The sequence below is a fragment of the Botrytis fragariae genome (genome assembly GCF_013461495.1).
Source record: "Botrytis fragariae strain BVB16 chromosome Unknown tig00000037, whole genome shotgun sequence".
NCBI lineage: Eukaryota > Fungi > Ascomycota > Leotiomycetes > Helotiales > Sclerotiniaceae > Botrytis > Botrytis fragariae.
Window position 1 is genome coordinate 128,911 of NW_023500990.1, and position 21,657 is coordinate 150,567.

General features: G+C 43.9%; 9 protein-coding genes across 9 annotated transcripts; 4 read left to right on the forward strand and 5 right to left on the reverse strand.

Annotated features, from left to right (window-relative positions):
• Window positions 1-149: 149 nt before the first annotated feature.
• Bfra_011386 (uncharacterized protein) lies at window positions 150-1,980 on the reverse strand (the record flags this gene model as incomplete). Its single annotated transcript, XM_037341713.1, has 2 exons — window positions 150-1,704; window positions 1,763-1,980. The coding sequence occupies 2 exons, from the start codon at window positions 1,978-1,980 to the stop codon at window positions 150-152; spliced, it is 1,773 nt and encodes a 590-aa protein (XP_037194570.1).
• A 385-nt stretch (window positions 1,981-2,365) lies between these two features.
• Window positions 2,366-4,018, forward strand: Bfra_011387 (putative dna repair protein rad9 protein; the record flags this gene model as incomplete). Its single annotated transcript, XM_037341714.1, has 7 exons — window positions 2,366-2,479; window positions 2,530-2,676; window positions 2,728-2,872; window positions 2,931-3,146; window positions 3,199-3,764; window positions 3,811-3,948; window positions 3,995-4,018. The coding sequence occupies 7 exons, from the start codon at window positions 2,366-2,368 to the stop codon at window positions 4,016-4,018; spliced, it is 1,350 nt and encodes a 449-aa protein (XP_037194571.1).
• A 195-nt stretch (window positions 4,019-4,213) lies between these two features.
• On the reverse strand, window positions 4,214-5,302 carry Bfra_011388 (putative rcc1 domain-containing protein; the record flags this gene model as incomplete). Its single annotated transcript, XM_037341715.1, has 1 exon — window positions 4,214-5,302. One exon carries the CDS (start codon window positions 5,300-5,302, stop codon window positions 4,214-4,216), a length of 1,089 nt encoding a protein of 362 aa, XP_037194572.1.
• Window positions 5,303-6,141: 839 nt separating this feature from the next.
• Bfra_011389 (putative 60s ribosomal protein l7 protein) lies at window positions 6,142-7,201 on the forward strand (the record flags this gene model as incomplete). Its single annotated transcript, XM_037341716.1, has 3 exons — window positions 6,142-6,191; window positions 6,225-6,336; window positions 6,531-7,201. 3 exons carry the CDS (start codon window positions 6,142-6,144, stop codon window positions 7,155-7,157), a joined length of 789 nt encoding a protein of 262 aa, XP_037194573.1. The 3' UTR covers window positions 7,158-7,201.
• A 530-nt stretch (window positions 7,202-7,731) lies between these two features.
• Bfra_011390ia (putative iron-sulfur cluster assembly accessory protein) lies at window positions 7,732-8,586 on the reverse strand (the record flags this gene model as incomplete). The annotated part of the gene is made up of 3 exons (XM_037341717.1): window positions 7,732-7,996; window positions 8,128-8,189; window positions 8,263-8,586. The coding sequence occupies 3 exons, from the start codon at window positions 8,584-8,586 to the stop codon at window positions 7,732-7,734; spliced, it is 651 nt and encodes a 216-aa protein (XP_037194574.1).
• A 510-nt stretch (window positions 8,587-9,096) lies between these two features.
• Bfra_011391 (putative short-chain dehydrogenase reductase protein) lies at window positions 9,097-10,382 on the forward strand (the record flags this gene model as incomplete). Its single annotated transcript, XM_037341718.1, has 3 exons — window positions 9,097-9,119; window positions 9,280-9,641; window positions 9,694-10,382. The coding sequence occupies 3 exons, from the start codon at window positions 9,097-9,099 to the stop codon at window positions 10,380-10,382; spliced, it is 1,074 nt and encodes a 357-aa protein (XP_037194575.1).
• A 1,977-nt stretch (window positions 10,383-12,359) lies between these two features.
• Bfra_011392 (putative kynureninase protein) lies at window positions 12,360-13,975 on the reverse strand (the record flags this gene model as incomplete). Its single annotated transcript, XM_037341719.1, has 3 exons — window positions 12,360-13,328; window positions 13,387-13,739; window positions 13,792-13,975. The coding sequence occupies 3 exons, from the start codon at window positions 13,973-13,975 to the stop codon at window positions 12,360-12,362; spliced, it is 1,506 nt and encodes a 501-aa protein (XP_037194576.1).
• Window positions 13,976-15,398: 1,423 nt separating this feature from the next.
• Bfra_011393 (uncharacterized protein) lies at window positions 15,399-16,467 on the reverse strand (the record flags this gene model as incomplete). Its single annotated transcript, XM_037341720.1, has 4 exons — window positions 15,399-15,603; window positions 15,862-15,947; window positions 16,304-16,360; window positions 16,393-16,467. 4 exons carry the CDS (start codon window positions 16,465-16,467, stop codon window positions 15,399-15,401), a joined length of 423 nt encoding a protein of 140 aa, XP_037194577.1.
• A 1,540-nt stretch (window positions 16,468-18,007) lies between these two features.
• Bfra_011394 (putative nad-specific glutamate dehydrogenase protein) lies at window positions 18,008-21,380 on the forward strand (the record flags this gene model as incomplete). Its single annotated transcript, XM_037341721.1, has 3 exons — window positions 18,008-18,317; window positions 18,366-21,181; window positions 21,231-21,380. The coding sequence occupies 3 exons, from the start codon at window positions 18,008-18,010 to the stop codon at window positions 21,378-21,380; spliced, it is 3,276 nt and encodes a 1,091-aa protein (XP_037194578.1).
• Window positions 21,381-21,657: the final 277 nt, after the last annotated feature.

The following is a 21,657-nucleotide window of genomic DNA, read 5'->3' on the forward strand; positions in this document are numbered from 1 at the left end:
TTTCCATATGAAACTTCCGTACTTGCAGCATGTTTTCTTGATTCCTTGTTGAAGTAAAGGCAAAACTCCCTATTCGCGCCTTGGTGACATCCTACCCAACACATTGCCCCCATACACCATTCTTCACATCTGTTGGTAATACATACAATCTAATCGGACGCAGAATCAAACTCCGATTCCGCCACCTCTCTCAGCAGTGCGAAGTCAAACTTTCCATCTACTTTCGCGATCATTCCTTCTCGGATGAGTTGTAACTCTAAGGGTGCGAGATCTTGGTCGGAATTCTGACTCATGACTGAAAGTACAAGACCTTGGTTTGTATCCCGTAAAGTCGAAACATAAGCCAGTAAGCCATCGAGAGTGAAACTTGAGATTGCAGCGATAGATACATCTCGCAAATTATGTAATTTTGATAAATAAGGCAAGATCTCATCTCCAATACCATAACCTGAGAAGTGAAACTTTTCGAGAAGAGGCAGACTTGTTGCGAGACGTTTGATTTCGTTACTACTAAAATATTCAAACGATTCCATGATGGTAAGTTCCTTGAGCTTAGTAAGTTGACATATGGATGTGAGAAGGTTATCAATATCATCTCTGACTCTAAATACCTCGTCCGAACCACCTCGAAGTTCAAGGACCTCGAGTTCAGTCTGGTGTGAGATCGCTCTATGAAATTCTGTATCATTGACAAGAGAAGGGCCAGTAACTACCAACCGTTGCAGTCGGATATCGTTTCGTAGACAAACCTGCTTCAAAATGGCTGGGGCACAAACAATTCTATTTAGAACCAGTTCTCGGAGCTTCTCGCAGCGCCCAAACCATTCGATGACTTCAAGAAATACATCGTTCTCTGTAGCTTCCAAGTCCACAGTATGTTGACTGTCCTCTAGATCGAGTGTCTCAAGCGCAGTACATCTTTGAAGAATGTTAAGATTCTTGATGGCTTCCGAATTGAGGCTCTGTAGCCTCAAGCTTTTCAGTGATTCGGAATGATGGTTTAAAGCGGTCAGAAAAGAAGGACCAATCCTGCAGTTAGACAAAACCTCAAGTGAAAGAAGACTGTTCTGTCTGAGGCCTTTTATGAATGATGCAGGATTGTGATCGGTATCATCAGAACACACGAATATACGGATCTCGTCAAAGTTGGGACAGCTTTTGGAGATCACCGTCGCTACGTTCTCATTCAATGATTTCCCGTCCCAAATCGTCATGGATTTCAGCCTTGATAAGCGTCCCGCCCATATTGGCAATGCAACTGATGTAATGTCCCCTGAAAGATTCTCCAAAGCAACTGTTGTCTGGTTTTCATCCGCGCGCTCGCTGACATATCTTGTGATAGATTCTCCTATCAGATTGAGAATATTTGTAGTATTGAGGCGTACTTGTGGACCTCTCTTGGATCGCCTTCTGGGTGTCCCATCTACACTTAGAAACTCTGCCATCTCATCAGCAAAGAAGTTATCCATCGCAGCCATTCGGAAGGTGCTATCCTCGAGAAGATTCGAAAGATTGGTTAGATCGAGCGATCGTATATATAGACAGTATGGATAGGCAGTAGTCCCTAGACTAGAGCGTACAATAGATTGCCATAATTTTGCCCACTTCGAAGCCGCGCTGTGTTTAGAATTGCGCTTCTGGATTTTTGACCACTCAGGAGCCTCTCCTTCACTGCTAATAATTCTCAGGTATTCATTATGTGTCCTTCAAGGATCAGCTAAGAGCTTGGTATTGGAATTGGACTTCTGGGCAAGATACCTACCTATATAGCCATTGCAACGCCGAGCCAACTAATTGTTTTCCGGAGATAGCACAATTGAAAAGAACTCCAAATTCTAGTTGAGTGGCTAACTCTTCGCATATCTGAAGAAGTATATCTCCTGGTAAGTTCATGCTCCTCTGCTCGTTAGGTGTAATGTGGCGTGCTGGACTAGAGATGGTATCTTTGGGGTATGCCTCGATTTCGAGCTTCACAGACATTATATCGCAGCACTGAACGGTAGGCAATTCCTCCGGGTAAACAGACGATGGTTAATATTTTAATTGATTTTGATTGTGATCAGTACCTTGAAATACATAGACCTGGAAAATGATAAATAGGAATTAAATGCATGTAAAGTAAGTGTTTATTGTAGATGCTTATCCTTAAGCATTTGTGCTTGTGGTGATGGATGGAGACGCGGGGCAAATCGCGTAATTAGGCAGGACGCGATAGATAACACGTGATGTCGACATTTTGGGGAGATCCAGTTCAATTCAATTAACACTTCACTTCACTTCTAGTCTATAGTAGATATCACATTAAATAGGGAGGCATTTTGCATTTACCATATTCTTAAGAGATTATATTCAGGTGGTATTCATCATGGCGATCCTGACTTTCACACTCAATCCAGATGCTTTGGGGAGATTTCATGATGCACTCGTTTGTCTTGGGAAATTCAGCGAAACAGTATCTATCGAAGCTACTCATAGTAGGGTAAGTTTAGATATTCAAGTATTGTATATAATTGCTAATTTTGTCTGCAGCTTATCTTGACAGCTCTCAATTCAACAAAGTCCGCTTATGCTTCCTTTACATTGGTGGGAAATAAGTTCTTTTCTAAGTATCAATATACGCCACTGCGTAGTGGTCGTAAAACACCGGAGAAGTTTAGCTGCAAAATCTACAACAAAGTATGTCTCCATTTTGTGCAATATCAAGGGTGTTAACTGATTGTTTGATAGGCTCTACTCGCGGTTTTCAAGGGTCGCATCGGAGGTGATGCTTTCAAGGAAAAGGATACTGCCATAGAAAAGTGTGATGTTTCGATTGAGGATGGAGACGGGGCAACAAAAAGTCGTTTCATCGTGAAGATTCTATGCAGACATGGTAAATCAAGAATCATAATGATAAGACCTCTTTTTGCTAACCAACGCATCACAATTAGGGGTCTTGAAGATTTACCGACTAAACTTTGAAGCTGTTCCTCCCCTGCATGCCTTGTTTTCAAGTGAAGCAGCTAACAATAGCTGGTCAATCTCTTCCAGAACCCTGCGCGAGTTTGCAGAGCATTTTGGACCAGGCACTGAACAACTCGACATTTTCTCGGTTGATGGCCGCGTGAGCTTCACCAGTTTCACAGAAAAGATTATGTCCGGGAATGGCATGTTTCACCTCGATCCCAAAGGTCGTTCAAATCACTGATTTTTCTGTAGAAGTTCTGAAGCAGCCTTTGCGCACCACAATAGCCGTGGAAACTTTGGAGTTCGTCGAGTTCACTGTCGAAGAGCAGCTGCACATTGTCATCAGCGTCAAAGACTTTAAATCAATTATCGCGCATGCCGGGATAACCAACACGAATATCAGAGCTCTATACTCCAACCCCTCTAGTCCAATGCAGCTTACCTATAGTGAGGGCGGAATGCAGTGTGAATTTATCCTTATGACAACCGGTGAAGCGAGGGCCGCGTCGGCAACGCCAGCCACAAACGGAAGTCGAGCAGTTTCAAAGAAACCGGCTATAAGGCAGCCTCTAGAAGCCGCATCGAGTCTGAAGAGAACTAGATCAGGCTCCGAGATGGCTGCACCGGTTGGTTCAAACCCAAGTCTAGTTCGGGAAAACACAAGGAGAAAGGTCTCTAGACCTTCACCGCCGCCTCCACAACCTAGCATCCAATCACAAGCGCTATTCATGCCGGCGAACGATGACGATCGTAGATGGGACCCTGTTGATTATGAAGATGAGGACAACGAAATGTTATTGTGGGATGCAACTGTGGACGTAAGTTTGGTCAAGATCTGTCGAGACTACCTCTAACACTTCACAGAAATCATTAGCTGGTGACCCAAGTCGTAGATTGCAAGAGACTCAAAATAAGAGTAATCCCGAAGACTCAATTCCACCCAACGAAAAGTACATGACTGTGCCGACACAACGTGTGGCGCCAACTCAACGACTATCACAAGTAAGTGGCCCAATCTTATGGTCAAGTAGTTTATTAATAGCATTAGCTTCGCGGTTTATTTGACGAGTGATCTCTTAGATCGATTTTTATAAAGAGGAGGCTAAGATGGGGCACAGATCGGAGTCAAGCCTGGGCATGATTCCAAGATATATGGCTCGCATGTGCATTACCAGGGTACAATAGAATTTGGCGTCGAGATAAACAGGCCGAGAAGAATAGGCAGGTAGCTTGTTGAGATAATGATTTGCCCATCTTATTTCGGCTATCATGAATTTAGGCAGATCCAGCTGGTAGCGCAGCCGGTGCCAATATATGAGATATTTGCTCCTGGCGGCAAGTATTTAGAGGATGCCACCACATTCCAGGTGTCCTTCACATCTCCATCTTTCGTTTTTGGTCCGCAGTTCCCGTGTTCACCCCATCCCCATGCACATACTTCGCCTTCCACCGTGAGTGCTAGGCCATGCTCACTGCCAATCGTAATCTGACGCGCGGGCGGTAATCGTGGTGGGGCTAATTGCCCATGGTCATTTCGTCCCCAGCACAAAAGAGCTTTGCTTTCTTGTAGAAGTAGAATACTTCCCCATGTACTGCCAACATCAGACCAACCCATTATTTCCTCCGGTGCTGAAGATCTAATGTTCCATTTATCAGACCCTAAAATTTTATGTTGGCCACTCGAGGACTCCGCCAAAAGATATGTGAACTCCCTTCCGCAGACAGCTCTAACTACATTGAAATCAAGACCTTCAATTTTGCGAGGAGCATGCACAATACCGACAGGTTCACCAATTTGTCCTTTTCGGCCACTTCCCCAACCATAGACGTCCCCATTACTTAAAACAACCACTACATGACTGACAGAAGTGGCAAGGTCAACGACTTGCAAACCAGTTGGTGGAAAGTCTTCAATCATCTGAGGTCTGGATGATCGAAATAAAAATTCTCCCAGACCCAGTTCCCCTTTATTTCCTGTCCCAAAAGAATACATCTTCGTCGCATGACCATCTTTATCCTGCTGGACAATGATCGACGCTTCCCAAGTTGCTGCACACAAAACTACCGGTGCTTCATTAATTGTGGGATCATCTGAGAGTTTCACACGTCGAAATCTCGAATGGGAAGAGTGTGATTCGGGAGTGAGCGCACAAGCTCCGTTGGATGAATCGCCCGAGCAATATAATTTACCTGAAGTCGACAATATGAGAGTATGATTACCTCCAGCTCTAATTTGCTGCACTCCTTCGGGTACATCATCGTCGAATAGAACTGGCTTCGGAACTGATACATCCTCTTTGTGGCCGATTCCAAGTTGTCCTGAGCCATTTGAACCGATGGCATATATCGTGGACATTATTAAATACTGAGTCTCTGGTGATGCAAAATACCTGGGGGTAATTTTGACTTTCTCCGACTGATTTAAACTAAATTTCACAAGTTGCAATACTCTAGAACAAGACTTGAAACTTTCTTCTGTAAAGTTTGAAGATGGTATGGAGGATAAGTTAAGGGATTAATTTTGAAGAATATAAGTCGAGAGTTTGATTCTGAAGTTCTCTCGCTCTCACGGATCGAAATACCACGTGATATCGGCATCAGCATGGTCTCTGGAATCCGGAGCTAGTCTTACTAGCTCCATTTTAAGCGAGAAAACTATCACACATCCCATTTTGCAATAAAGTTTTCGCAATCACAGTTCGATTTTTTTCTTTTCGATACGACAACCTCGAAAACCGCCAATCCGCCACGATGTCTGCCACGTAAGAATCTCCCCAAAAACTCCTTCGAAGAGTCAATCGATTGTGTTGGATTCAGATATGGTCGCGTTCCTCTCGAAAGCTGGAACCTGAAAATGGTTTCCAGCTCGAACTGTCCTAAGCTACTCCCTCGTTGATTCAGGTCCTTGGACTTGCACTTCGAGAGACGCAGTATGGGGTCTTGGGGCTGAAGATGAAAATCTTCTCCCTTAAAACAATTGCCGCACAAGAATGGAAATTCAATGGTATCTCTAGAGGGCCATCAAAACATTCAATTATGCTGTGCATGTTTCTTGGCTTTTTGCCAAGGTTTTGTTGGATGAGAATATTTGTCAACTGAGTCCTGCGATTCTGCCTTCGTGGGAAGAGGGATCGTCGAGGCTGGTTCATTTTTCACCGATTAAAGTCATTACAGTCGAGTTTGCCTTTTGCGAGAATGCTGCGCTATAGCTGCAATTCCCTCTCGGCGCTCTTCTCCATACATATGTATGCGGGACACAAGACTAATATTTGATATAGAACCACCCCAACTGCCCAGCAGGTTCTCATCCCTGAGACTCTCTTGAAGAAGCGCAAGAGTCAAGCCAAGGAGAGAGAGGCAAGAGCCGCTGAGACCGAGAAGGTCAAGAAGGTATATTACTACCCAACCCTAACACCACAGGGCATGTGTTACTCTATATGATGCATAAACAACCATGTTTGCGACTAGACTTTACGTCGATGTTGTCCAAATTAACCATCTTTCGGGTCTGACAAGAGTTTAACACATGTCAATGGTACTTCAAAATATATATGACCTCGAGACTAACCTTACTCGTCATATAGGCCAACAAGGAGAAGCGTGGTGTCATCTTCAAGCGTGCTGAGAAGTACGTCAAGGAGTACCGTGATGAGGAGCGTGAGAAGATCCGTCTTGCTCGTGTCGCCAAGCAATCTGGTTCCTTCTACATTCCAGCTGAGCCTAAGTTGGTCTTCGTTATCCGTATCAAGGGTATCAACAAGATCGCACCAAAGCCCCGCAAGATCCTCCAGCTTCTCCGTCTTCTTCAAATCAACAACGGTGTCTTTGTTCGCATGACCAAGGCTACCCTCGAGATGCTCAAGGTCGTCGAGCCATGGATCGCCTATGGTTACCCCAACCTCAAGACCGTCCGTGAGCTCGTCTACAAGCGTGGTTACGGAAAGGTCGACAAGCAACGTATTGCTCTCACCGACAACTCCATCATTGAGACCAACCTCGGCAAGTACGGTATCGTCTGTATGGAAGATTTGATCCACGAGATCTTCACCGTTGGCCCCAACTTCAAGCAAGCTGCCAACTTCCTCTGGCCATTCAAGCTCAGCAACCCAACTGGTGGTTTCCGCCCAAGAAAGTTCAACCACTACGTTCTTGGTGGTGACCTCGGTAACCGTGAGGAGAAGATCAACGCTTTGGTCAGACAAATGAACTAAAGCTGGTGATGGGACTGGGGATGTTTTTCTTTGGCTTAGCGTTTACTGGCATGTATGGCGTATAAGAAACCAAAAGAATGATACACTTCTATGAAATAATTGATACCATTTTGATTTTATCGCGAAATAACTTATACTTCTTACCATCCACGTGCTATCGTATTTTATGTGTACCTCATCACTATCATCGCCTGTCATGAATTGTAAAGCATTGTTCTCAAATTGGTTGCTCTTGATGTCTTCCAGCATTGATTTGACTACGTAGGATCATTTGTCTATGGTACCTCCCGGGTCCTTCTCTCCCTTGCACAGAACAATGCTTCCCATGCCTTGCTCATAATAAAATTTCAAAAACATAGTTTGTATTGACAACGCACACGAGACCCTCCCGGAAGCAGTTGATAAGACCATGTAAAAATGAAAGAATTCTTTTTATGATATGCATGCCCTTGTGGTCGCTAATCTGTTGCTTAACACCGCGTCGTATCAAACCATGCCATTCACGCCAAACTCAAAGCCCATATGGTATATCGTATCTAGTAACTTACAGTACACTTGTCAATCCTCTTCAGACTCAAAACTTGATGTCGAAGCTTGTTCCGCAACCACAACTGCTAGTCGCGGCTGGGTTGTCAACAATCTTGAACTCGGAACCGATCAACTTGACTTCGTAATCTATTCTGCTACCCTTCAAGGCATCGAGACTGAACACATCCATAACTACACTAGCGTGGGATTGGTCACTGATATAGCTGAATACTGTATCATCTTCGCGAAGATCCAACGTGGTCGGATTATTTGATTTCGAGGAGTAGATGACGTAGGCATAGCATTTGGATCTGTGGATGAAGTATTTAGAGCAGGCGAAGATTCTTCTTGGACAGTGTCCTTTGAGAAGAGATCTCGGGATATATTGGCGGGTAGGTCGCACAGAGACATCACATATTGGAACCCATGGCAACCCCCTGACTGGACTTCGACTCGAAGGGCAAGATTAGGATTGTTTTCTTTCTTGCGGAGTTGTTGCAAACGCTGTGAGCAATTTGTTAGCATATCATTCCATCTTAAAATAAGACACATAAAATAGGAAGGCAATGATACATACATCTGCAGCACGCGATGTGATTTCGATCTTCTGTTCTGTACCATCCTCATTCTTTTGTGGATTGAATGTGGTGATGGTAGCTTTTCGTGTCCTAGTGGTCGAGAAACATCTCACGGGATTCCTTAATAGCCCATTCTGCTTGAGAGGATATGCCGACTGCAAGGGAGCACCCAAACGTGGAACAAGAAAATCGAAGACTGGGCGCGGGGTGTTTTGATGGAATGACCGGGTTGTTGTGGCGGTCTTTATGAATCCTTGAACCACTGATGCGGGAGTTGTAGAGGTAAGTCCAGCACATCTACGTGTAAGAGAATGGGTCGCCATGTTCATCGGGAGCCAAAATCAGAGTATTGGATCAAGGGTAGAAGACGGGAAAAGTTACAACGTTGGAAAGCTTGTAGGTACTAGGTAATCATCAAAAGTTACAAACATTGCTCAGCCATAGCGGTCAAGACGGGCACTATTTATTCGACCGCAGTTTCTCCGACAGAATTACGGAGTGAATTCAATTGATGACATAAGTTAGATAATTATACTTTGTACCATCCAATGAACAGAATTGAATTCAATCTTTGGATGTCAACCAAGCTCATGGAATAATTTTGTATTGTGCTTCTATAGACATACCTCTGAGACATATATTCACATTCATATTCATGCTAAGTAATGTGTATATCCAAATCTTCTCTCCCTTTCTATTGTCGGCGGCCTCTACAAATAGTTAGGAGATAAAGCTCGGTCCATACTCGCATTCATCCTCCAACTTTCATGAATCCGAGGTGCATACACCTTGACATCAAATTGACCATTATGATATGTGACTGTAATGGTATGATGATTCCGGCTATATATGTCAGGTAAGACTCTTCTCTAGAATGTAAGTTATTTGTTCAAATCATTCATCTCTCATTTTTATCCTTACTTTGTTTCCAAAAGATCGTATAACCTATCGTGAGCTCTTCTACACCTTGCTACATTTTAAAAACACCTCAGTATCCAACCCATTTGAACCGACAGCATAATGGTCGCCTTCAATGCTGTGCGGGCTTCGAATGTCGCATTTAAAGCTACAGGCACTCCTGGTATGGTTGCCGTGTTTGCGGGTGCAACATCAGGTATTGGTATGGGTACATTAAAAGCATTCATCAAGTACGCAAATGCTCCCAAGGCGTATATCATTGGACGATCCGAATCAGCTGCAGGGCGTCTACTCAAAGACCTGAAGCTTTCAAATCCATCAGCAATACTAAACTTCCTTGAAGGCGAGATCTCTTTAATCAAGGATGTGGATAGACTTTGCGATGAAATTAAGAGGAAAGAAGAAAAGGTCGATATCATATTCTTGAGCGCAGGCTATTTGTCCTTCGATGGTCGGAATGGTATATTTAGTCATAACCCCCTTTCTATCCACCATGTATTGATATTGTCCAGAATCATCTGAAGGGATTGACATCCCTCAATCCCTCCGTTACTATTCTCGTCTCCGTTTCGCCTACAACTTGGTTCCTCTTCTGCAAACCGCTCCCAATCCCCGAGTTATTTCAATCTTAGCGGGGGGTCAAGAGAAATCGATTGATCTTGACGATCTCGAAGTAAAGCGAGATTTCACTATGATTAAAGCTGCTGGTAGTGGAACAACCCAAACAACTCTAGCTTTTGAAGAACTGGCGAAGTCTAACTCTCGCATAACTTTCATTCACAAGTATCCGGGGTTTGTAGATACTGGGGCTGTTGGTAGATTGATGTCTTCTACCACGGGTTTTTATGCCATTCCGTCAACTTTCTTTAGATGGGTAATGTTGCCTTTCCTCAACCTATTTGCAACTAGTATAGAGGAAGCGGGAGAAAGGGGATTATTTTTGGCAACTAGTGCGAAGTATCCACCTGCCGAAATAAGAGAGGGGGCTAGTTCGGGCGTAGAGCTACCTGCAGGTGCAGAGATTTCAAGGAGCTCGGCGGTTGATGGAAATGGAAGTTCGAATGGAGTTTACAGACTCAAGGCAGATGATGAGAGTGCACCTGATGGTGACATCTTGCCGGATTATAGGAAGAACAACGCAGAAAGAGTTGTCTGGGAGAGCACAATGCGTGTCTGGGAAAGAGCTTTGGAGAAGGCATGATGACTCCAGAGAAAGGTTGGACTGACACGCATGGGTCTGTGGATAATCCATCGTTATGATATGGTTGAACTTTTTTTTGAGTGGATTTTTTCGGCACGTCAATGAATCTTCCACAAGACACGATTGAAGCTTAATGTATGATTTTTTGGTTTTTTGTCTCCAGTATATTGGATATCGATCTGTGTTGTCCAGGTGGCACAAATAAAAATGATTTCGAAATAGTCTTGGAGAATCCTTCCATGTAAGAAAGTAATAACATCAAGTTCAACGAGCACGCGCATGATAGCAGTACTAATACTTCTCAACGTTCTACTTCAAATCTGACAATCAGATAATTTCTCTCGCTCACATACAAGCATCAATTTGAGAAAGATTAGCAACACGAATATGAGTAACCGATATGTTTCAAGGTGCAGTTTCTTGACCGACGTGTTGAGATTGGGGGAATTCCGGTAAATTCGCACGAATCAAAATCACTTGATCAATTGTGATTCCACTTGTTTATTCGACTCAAGCCGTATACGTAGGTTACTGGAAAGGGCCATTGACTATTGGGATGTGGTTCGCAGTAATGGATACTGTGTGTATAAACTGGACATTGAAATATAAGTTACACCTAACTCTGTAGTCCTTACGATCTATACCTAGCAAACTCTATACTCGCTCAATGGAAAAGATATAAAGGAAATGGATGTCTTGGGGACTGTGGGGTTCCAACCTAGGTGATGAAATGGAGAGGGATGGATATATGTGAAATATCGAAAGGCAATCAACAATCATTCACTTCTATGAGCAATGTGCTGGACAATCAGAATATGGATATGATTTGAGTACTGCTGTGTTTCAAGCCGGCATTGAAGTAGATAGTTGTCCTCATCGCGAAGACTGTTAATTGAGCCCGAAATCTTACGAGGAAATTTTCATTAGGTATTCAAGGTACAAAGCTATGTAAGAAACTTGATTGAGGATCCGAAACGCCTAAGATGGGGACTGCATAGTGCTGAAAGTTAATGTCCACGTGCTTCAAACATACTGGAGTGGTGCTATGCCTGGTATGTCCGAGAAAAGTTTTACCCTCGAATCAATCATTATCAATAATCACTACTGAGCAGTGTTAAGAATAATATAGCAACATCAAAATACGTGTAGCACGTTTCTCTATCCACATTACTCTCGAGGAACTAGTGTAATATGCAGCAGACACGAATCTGTAAGCCGAGCCCCTAGTATTTGATTTTAATATCCTACTGTGTTGTAAAGACTTAGATGATCAAATGCTACAATTAACTCAAAGAAATTGACAAACACATGCACAGTCTCTACTTCCCGTATTGTGCGGCGTGGACAATTTACACAAGTGCAGGTGCAAGAGCCGTTTGGTACTTTTTCTCCTTACCAGCGCATATTCGCCTTGCGAGATGATTTATTCCTTGGCTCAGTGGTGCGATTATGCATGTGTCCTATTGAATAATCTCCTATTTTCCTTTTACCCATAGGATAGTGGCCAAGCTACGTAGTACAGATTGCCCAGAACCCTTGGCGAAGATGTTGTACGACGAGTGGTCGGCCTTGGACAATATAAAGTCTTGAATATTATGAATTGGACGTAAAGAAAACAGGCAATAGTCTGAATGTGAAGGCTGGAATTGGCTGGACTTTATTCAGAGCTTCATATTAAAGGTGCAAGAGATCAATTGAAAGTCCGTTCACCATACTTGATGCGCATCGAAATGATCCAGTGAACAACACTAAGTCTGTGACTGTGAAGTCAGTAAACTTGACAGAAACTCGAGTAACATTTGGATGGTTGAGATTAGATCATCAAGTCGGACTAAAATCGAAAATGGAACCCCCACATCACTGCATAACGCGGGACAAGAACCTTTAGATAACTTAAAGTTTATATTAAGTGCACTTGACACATGGAGGTAAAGATCTTGATCGACTTGATTGCCATTGCGATGCCACCCTATCTCTTCAGGTGGTCAATTCTAATTCCCGTGTGCCCTCAGCAGATACTTCTCCAAGCTTTGCCTTCCAAGCTATATCCATTGCTTCTTTGAATGCCTCCACAAACTTCCATACATCCTCGAAGCTGTTGTATAGAGGGGCCGGCGCCACTCTTATCACATTTGGTTGTCTTTCATCTACGACCACTCCCCTTAACTCCAGTTCTTTCATGACCACATCCAACAATCCATCAGCAAGTTGGAGACTCAGCTGAGCACCCCTCTGCTCTCTGTCCCGAGGTGTAATGATCGAGAACCTGCTCTTTTCGAAGATCGCTGTATCTAAAAGCAAATCCTCCAAATAGGCAGTCAGCTCCACAGATTTCACCCTCAACATTTCCATTCCACCGGCAACCTTGAATATCTCCAGAGATGCATTGAGACTCGTGATGTCCAGCACACTTGGATTACTCAACTGAAACCCCGCAGCGCCCGCTATCGGCACGAATCGATTCTCCATGGCGAATCTCGTATTCTTGTCATTGCCCCACCAGCCACTTAATCTATTTACAAATCCTTGCCCCGCATCTGTGTTCTGTGACGAAGCAGACACTTGAGTGTTCCTTTCATGAATGAACATTCCACCGATACAACCCGGTCCTGAGTTTAAATATTTGTAAGTGCACCAGGCAGCTGCATCGACGTCCCAATCGTGGAGGTAAAGTGGAACATTTCCAACTGCATGAGCGAGATCCCAAATGACAAAGATGCCGAGATCTCGAGCCCGGCGTGTGATGAGGGGTATGTCAAATAATTGGCCTGTATAGAACTGAATACCCGGGAGTATCAAAATTGCTGTATCTTTAGCATGGGTTTCAATGGCTTTGAGTATGTAATCTGTGGAGAGTGTGGGTTCGGTAATTGAACCCGACTCCAGGGTAATCATCGATGTAGCAGGTGAGAGGTTGTGATGCCGGATCTGCGACTCTACGGCGTACTGTATGTAATTTAGCCGGCATAAACGATTGGTGACGAGCGCAAAAGGGGCGACCCACGTGATCTGATGGAAATGCCTTGCTTTCCAATATGATTTTGTGCCTGCCATTAACATCAGGGCTGTAGAATGCGGACATTAGAAGGTGTAAATTGGCAGTCAAAGTCTGCATTACATTGACCTCCGAAGGTTCCGCGCCAACAATAGGAGCAATGTTCTTCGAAGCACTTGAATCTACATGTAGCCATGTTGGCAAAGGCGAATCAGAAAGGGGCTTGAAATGACCAAATACACCTTGAGTTGCCCAAGTCTTGAGATATTGTTCTATGCGAGTAGAGGTAGTACGCGGCTGTAGGCCAAGTGAGTTTCCACAAAGGTAAACACAGGGATCGCCAGGAGAGGAATTTCGAGACTCTAAGGTGCCATTTAGTTGACAGATTCAACTGCCTAGAGTAGAATCTCGTACCTAAACTTGACAAAGTCCTGGCTTGCAAATCAGCCGTAGAAGGAATGAGGAATTCATTTCTGATCTGACGAAGAGGATCCTGAGCATCTTGGGACACAGCATATTCTCTGGTGTTCATGTGCTGATCTCGTTGTCCGTGCTGATCCTGTTGCTCATGACCAATATGATTCTCTGGGGAAGCCATGAGACAAAGAGAAACGTAATGTAATTTGAATATGCGGGTTAACTGCGCTATTACTTAACGATGGAAAGGTTGCGTTAACCTAGCGGTGTAGCATAGAACACTGTGGAGTACTATATGAAGAAACTTGGGAATCAAATTGCGTGCCGTGAAGAGCTTAGGGTGAGTATCAAACACGGTGAATCGGCGCTTATTGAATCAAGAGTCTTTTTTAGCGGCAGGTGACACAATCTGGGGTAAGAGAAACTAACACGGTCCTTGGGAAGCTGGGAAAGTATGAGACTCAATGGTGGAATATTGTCTTGTTGACCCTGTTTGAACCTTTGGTCCCAAGTAATGGCATGGACCGATGTGTAATGAAAAACGCAAACTCTTAGTCATGAGATTCCATTAAATTCTCAAGGTACAATCCAGACCCCGAATGACGACAGGTAATAAGAGATGAGGAAATGCGTTTGTCACAGTCAGGAGACAGATGGGCGCAAAATGGAGTTCTATTGGATGTAGGAGACGAAGTTTGAGTAAGGTTGACGTTGGAGTATGATTTCCTGGGGGTAAGAGAAATCAATTTGGGGAATAGTAAATGGCGGGGTTGACGAAAGAATCTTCTAAGCTAAATTGAAAAGGGGAAAGCGTGATTTGGAAGGAAAGAATGGGGAATTATGGAGAAGAATGGCAAATCATGGAGAAATTAATGGGAAAATCTTGATTCATTGAAACTTGCCATATGGAGAGCACTACTGTCCCATTACTCTCTCTCACCAATTACATCTAGACTTTTTGATTCGCTTAGGTCATGAATTTGCGTTGCTTTGATTGTGCTTCTCGTTTTCGTGATTGTTGTTGATATATGAGTCTCACTATTACTATTTTAATATGGTTCGATCTAATTGAGTATCTCTTGAACTTGTTTGAAATATCCTTGTCAACTCTATGGCGTTTTTGCCAAATTTGGAGGTCTGATGGTCATGAGAACGAATATCACGGGATCCGTGAGGGAATTAGTCATTTCGGCTTCGTGTTTGGGGGATCCGCGATGCGAGACTGGGGAAGTGACAAAATCTAGACAGCGAATTTGTGGATTGTGGTGGATAGAGAAAGAGGACTTTGTTCATTCTTCAAGGGCCTTTGTTTTAGGCTTCAAGAGCTTCCTCTTGTTGTTGTTGTTGTTGTTGTTAGAGGAGTATGTATGCAGTCAGGGTAGTCCGAGTGTTGAAAGTAGATTTTGGTTCATGCAACTAAATGTGAATGATGACTCGTGTGAAAGAATAACCTACTTGGGTAACCTCTAAAATATGAATAATCTACTGCATATTGAATGTTACTCCTTTTGTTGTCAGTGGGTGGACTTTCCGAATGGTTTTCTGCTTCCTTTCCTTTCCTTTCCAGCAAGTATACAGAGAGTGTACGACATGCACCAACCATACTATAAAATCTCAGAGTGCAGCATATCCTTGGCTTGGTGATGACCTATATTCCAGAAACCATTCGTGGCTGGGCAAACTGGGGCTTGTACGGACGGACCGGTATTGAGCATTTGAGCATTCTCGCATTCAACCAAAAATAGATTCCAAAATTGCCTCAGATCTTCCTTTTGATTACTTGGGGTGCAGTTACTTTTACGAGATAGGCTTCATTGAATTCGAGGTTACCCAAGCAGCAATATAATTACTTGAAAACTCTATGCATTCTCAACCCTTTCCAGTCCGTCCGAGGGATATAACCTCGTAGGGGAAAGGATTGGACCTTACTAGACATTACTCCTTACTTTCGAAAGAGAAGGAGATGTTGAAAAGCAATCCCCTTTAGGAAGATCAAGTGACAAGAATAGCCATTCTTCTGGAAGAGATATGGAACATGGAACGTTAAAATCCCCAACGGAAACATACTTTGTGCCTCGTAGTCCGCAGTAGATAATTCGGATAATTGAAGTCTGTCTGCGTTTGGACTTTACACAAGCCACGCTGCCACCGCACTGGAGTTTCGATGAGTTGAATATAGAATTGAATGTAGACTGGCACCCAAGTCGGCATGGTAGGGGTGCAATATACCTCAACGTGGTTAACTCAATTAATAAATCATCCTACGCTGCTATCTCTTCTATCAGCTCACAGGGTTGCGCACAGGGTTGGCCACAGGGTTGCAATATCCAAGATGTGCCTCGAATAACCGCTTACCGACCAGCAAAACCAGCACGACCAGCAAAAAAATGGATATCCGCTTACCCACTCGAGCCACTTACCCATTAATTGGGGAAGGAGACAGGGAGAACAGACGCTAAAGAGCGGTAAACATCAATTGATCGATTTCTTCCTGTACCTTACACCTTACTAGATCGTCAGGTACCACCAACAAAACTCCCGTCCGAACAACACGAGCGACTAGCCACTAGGTAGGTAATCGTTGCATTGGAACCTGACCTGAACATATGTCAAACCATGCCAAAAGATTCCGGAATAGGGCAAATCAAAGCACTCAACCACGGCATGAGGCATGAGGCATGAGAGGTATGAGAGGTATGAGGGGAACAGCGTGAGAGAAAAGAAAAAATCGAACCAAAATTAAAACCCTCATTCTTGAAACCTTTTTTATTACTCAATTGAGACTTTTGAGTTTGAGGCAGGGAAGGTAGGAGAAGTATGATTTATTATAAATTGATTCACTTGCTGCTGCCACTTTGTCGTTTGGAACCTTGAAAGGGCGAGCATATCAAGATCAAGATCAAGATCAATATCAACCAATATCAACCTCAATCATCCTTTACTTTTTTGCTCCCTCCACCAAGATATAAATAACAAGAGCATTCCAGTTCTTTCTCGTCTTATCTCGAACTCTGACTCAGATTGTTCCTTTCTTTTTCCTCTGCCCTCTGCCTTTCTCTTCTTATCTTTGAAACAAGCAGCAACAATCGTATTGTGTCTGCATACATCACTCAATACGAGGAATGCAAGACGAAAAGAAGCATTTTCAATCAATATCCTATTCTTAGCTCTTCACTGTCACCGCTCTGTTATAACAGTCTACCTGTCAGATTGTCTGTGGTTGAGCAAGAGATAAGACTACATTCACCCCCTGGAATACACCCATCATTCATCGTCTTTTGGATTATCAGCCCTGCTTAGTACGTATCTTGAGTCCCGCTGCGGTGTTCAACATCCCTTCTAATTTGATCAAATAGGCTTACGGTGACGTGACGATACGTACCAACAAAAAAAAGTCTTCAATCATTCAATACTTTGCAACACGCAATTCGCCATACGGCTTCTGGATCGCCCAATTGAATTTGTATCCACCTCTTGAGCCGCCTTCAAATTCACTAAATCTTTTGAAACCAACCGTTCCTAACCGGGAGCCTTCCATACATTTGACGACACTTCGTGGTTCCAGTAACTTTTAAATCGAACACGACGACCACACCACTTACCAACTTACATCTCTTGTAAAGTACTCATTTTCGAAAGTACAAACCACCACCACACCTTTTCCACATACAATTGGCACTGGTGTATGTGATACAACTTTATCTCTCAGGTACGTTTTTAATCCGTGGCGCAGATCTTCCATTCCTTTTTCTGAAACCCACATAAATTTCCTTATCGCTTCCTATCAAAATAAACGCCTCCATTGCCCTGGGAAACACAGGCTTGGCGCTGTCAGGTTCCCTTTTTGCCAGCTTGAAGATCGAATGAGTCCAAATTTCTATTTCAAACAACCGCCCTCGGACTATTCTAAGATCAAGGTTGCTCTTGAAGCGGAATCGACTGATAAGCATCCTTCCCTAGCAATGCAGGCAATGCAAGTAATGCTAAGAAATGAAGCGGTCAAGGAATCCAGGAGTTGCATTGTCAACATGATTCCTGACTCCTTTTTCATCCATTAATTCGCCCTTTCTTACCGGCTTGCCGATATAGATAGGCGTTGATGACCTGCTGCACTTTTGCGTCTATCTTCACTTACTTTTCCCTTTTATTCACATATCTTGTGCAAGTCATCTAGCGGACGGTGTCATTCTCTACATCACAACCACTAGTCACAATGGCTACGGTTCTTTCCCCGATCAATACTGACTCAATGGGTGCTCTTCAGCAGTTTCCCGCATACGACGAACAGTTCTTTCTTTCCACAGAAGAAAATATGGCTACTATCAGTAGTTCAACACCTCGTTCTCCCCATAATTTGGTGGACCAGATCATCCGAACTCCTGGCCGACAACCCTCACCACAACCAACACATTTCAACATCCCCCACAGAAATGGCAATGGAAATGGACATCGCGTTTTGCGTTCCGCCACTGTTGGATATGTTGCTCCAGAATTCGCAGGTAGGACAGAACAGATGGTTAAAGGTAAGTCAACTCTGGCCGTGATGAATGTACAACTCTAATTCCCTGAAGTGAGAGAGCAGATCAAGGCAATGAAATGGATACCAGCTGAACTCATTGACGCACAATTGGAATGGTTCTATAATGAGCTTGGGATCGACGATGTCTACTTTCAGACCGAGAGCGTTGAAGCCGTCGTCAGCAATATTACCTCGCTTTATGCTGCAAAGGTTGCTGCATTTGCTCGCGAAGACAAACGTCAAGAGATCAGATTGGACATGGAGTCTTCAGATCATGCCATATATATTGATACCAGCGAGCCCGGTGTTAGTGCAATTGGTGGCCCACGATACGAGCACAGATTAGAGGCCAAATATTTGGATACATCCTCGAATCAACTCTTCCGGGTTGAGAGCTTCCGTTCTACCAGCAACCTGTACAGTGGTTCCGTCCCAACAAAGTCATCGATACGCTGTTATTTCGTCTATCAGTGCCAATTCGTTGACTCTAACCCATCACCCAGCGAAACTCGCCTAGAAGTCATCAGTGACAGAATGTTTCTAGCAAAATCTACCAACAACACGAAACAGATTTATCAAGAGATCATTGAGCTTGCTGTCTCTCGTACTGGGCCCGTCATCGAGGTCTTTGATATTGAAGACTCGATTGAGAAGAGATTGGTCGTGGCTTTCAGACGCAGAACAGCCCTCGGATTGTTCAGTGCTCTGAGTGACCTGTATCACTCATACGGGGTAACAAGCTCAAGAAAATATGTTGAGCAGTTCAGCAACGGTATCACTGTCATGAGTCTTTATCTCAAGCCTGCAAGCGACTTGACAACGAAATTCCCTACCCTTGAACAATCTATCCATCAAATCACCAAGGAGATTTCCCTGCTTTACTGCATACCACAGAACAAATTCCAGGCATTGTTTGCCAGTGGGCGCTTAAGTCTTCAGGAAACAATCTATGGTCATTGCGTTTGGGTTTTCGTTCAGCACTTTCTCAACCGCTTGGGCTCTGAGTACTCTTCATTAGTATCTGCATTGGATCCAAACAACAGCTCTCACGCCGAGATTCTATCTACCATTAAACGCAGACTGCGCACCGAGACTTTCACTGCGGATTACATTCTTGAGATCATCAGCAACCATCCGGAGCTTGTCCGTTCACTATACGCTTCATTCGCAAACACGCATCTTACCCTCGGTCCTGGATACAGTGAGGACTCCATTCCACCTTCACCATCTGGGGACATTCTCAGCGATAAGGAACTCAAAGAGCTGATCTCGAGGACTGTCAACAATGAACACGAAGACATGGTCATGACTGCGTTCCGTATCTTCAACAACTCCCTGTTGAAAACCAACTTCTACACTCCTACAAAAGTTGCTTTGAGCTTCCGCCTCGATCCTTCATTCCTTCCTGAAATCGAGTATCCTCAGCCATTGTATGGCATGTTCTTGGTTATTACATCCGAATCACGTGGGTTCCACCTTAGATTCAGGGACATTGCTAGAGGTGGCATTCGAATTGTTAAATCTCGAAATCGTGAGGCATACTCTATCAACGCTCGTTCAATGTTCGACGAGAATTACGGTCTAGCCAATACTCAACAACGCAAGAACAAAGATATTCCGGAGGGTGGCTCCAAGGGTGTCATTCTTTTAGATGCCAATCAGCAAGACAAAGCCAGTGTGGCTTTCGAGAAGTATATTGATAGTATCATGGATCTTCTCTTGCCGCCTTCGTCCCCTGGTATCAAGAATCCCATCGTTGATCTTTATGGCAAGGAAGAAATTCTTTTCATGGGTCCCGATGAAAATACTGCTGATCTTGTTGACTGGGCTACTGAGCACGCTCGCAAGCGAAATGCTCCATGGTGGAAATCTTTTTTCACCGGAAAGTCCCCCAAGTTGGGCGGTATCCCTCATGATAGTTACGGCATGACGTCATTGTCGGTCAGAGAATACGTCAAAGGCATCTATCGAAAACTGGAACTGGACCCTAGCAAAGTTCGAAAAATGCAGACTGGTGGTCCAGATGGTGACTTGGGAAGCAATGAAATCTTGTTAAGCAACGAAACTTACACGTCGATTGTCGATGGCAGTGGGGTTTTGGTTGATCCACAGGGTCTCAACATTGATGAGCTCAAGCGCTTGGCTACGAAGCGTGCTATGATCTCGGAGTACGATCTCTCGAAATTATCAAGCGAAGGCTATCGTGTTCTTGTCGATGAAACAAACGTCACCCTACCCAACGGAGATAAAGTCAGCAATGGTACAACTTTCCGTAACACATTCCATCTCCGTGATACTGGCATCACCGATGCCTTCGTCCCCTGCGGTGGTCGCCCAGCGGCTGTCGACCTTTCCAGTGTCAATAAGCTCATCAAAGATGGAAAATCAACCATCCCATACATCGTCGAAGGTGCCAATCTTTTCATTACCCAGGATGCAAAGCTACGATTGGAAGAGGCGGGATGCATCCTGTTCAAGGATGCTTCTGCGAACAAGGGTGGTGTAACATCTTCATCTCTGGAAGTCCTTGCATCCTTGAGCTTTGATGACCAGAGTTTTGTAGAAAACATGTGTGTAGGAAGCAACGGCCAGGCTCCGGAATTCTATAAACAATATGTTAAAGAAGTTCAGGAGACTATAAAGATGAATGCCGAGCTTGAATTCGAAGCCATCTGGCGAGAACATGAACAAACCGGAATTCCTCGAAGCACCTTGAGTGACACAATCAGTGTTGCTATTACTAAACTTGACGAGGAGCTTCAAACATCTGATCTGTGGAGAGATGCAAAATTGAGGAAATCAGTGTTGCTTGATGCCCTGCCGCAGTTGCTGTTGTCTAAGATCGGCCTCGACACGATTATGGAGAGAGTAAGTTGATCTGACCACATTGATAGAATCATCCAGCTAATATGAATAGGTGCCTGACAACTACCTCCGTGCCATCTTCGGTAGTTATCTTGCCAGTCGATTCGTCTACGAAGTCGGCAGCTCGCCTGGTCAATTTGCTTTCTTTGACTTCATGTCGAAAAGATTGGCCAATGTCCGACCCAGGTCTCCTTCTTTGTAAGGGTCGCGAAATCAGTTTAGTGGTTATTGGAGTTTGATTATGGGAAGGAGTTAATAAGGAATTGTGGAGTGAAGACTTCGGTTGATGCATAGAATAGGTCTGAACAGGCATATATTGACAAGATGCAGAAGCTAGCATCGCACTCTTTTATTTAAGTTTTCTTGGCACAAAAGGAGTTTAAGTGGTAATGGGCTGAATGGAAATATGGGAAGGGTAGTACAATCAGAAATGACTTTCATTTTTCCATTTGTTGATGGCTGTAGGTGCAGTCGTGCCT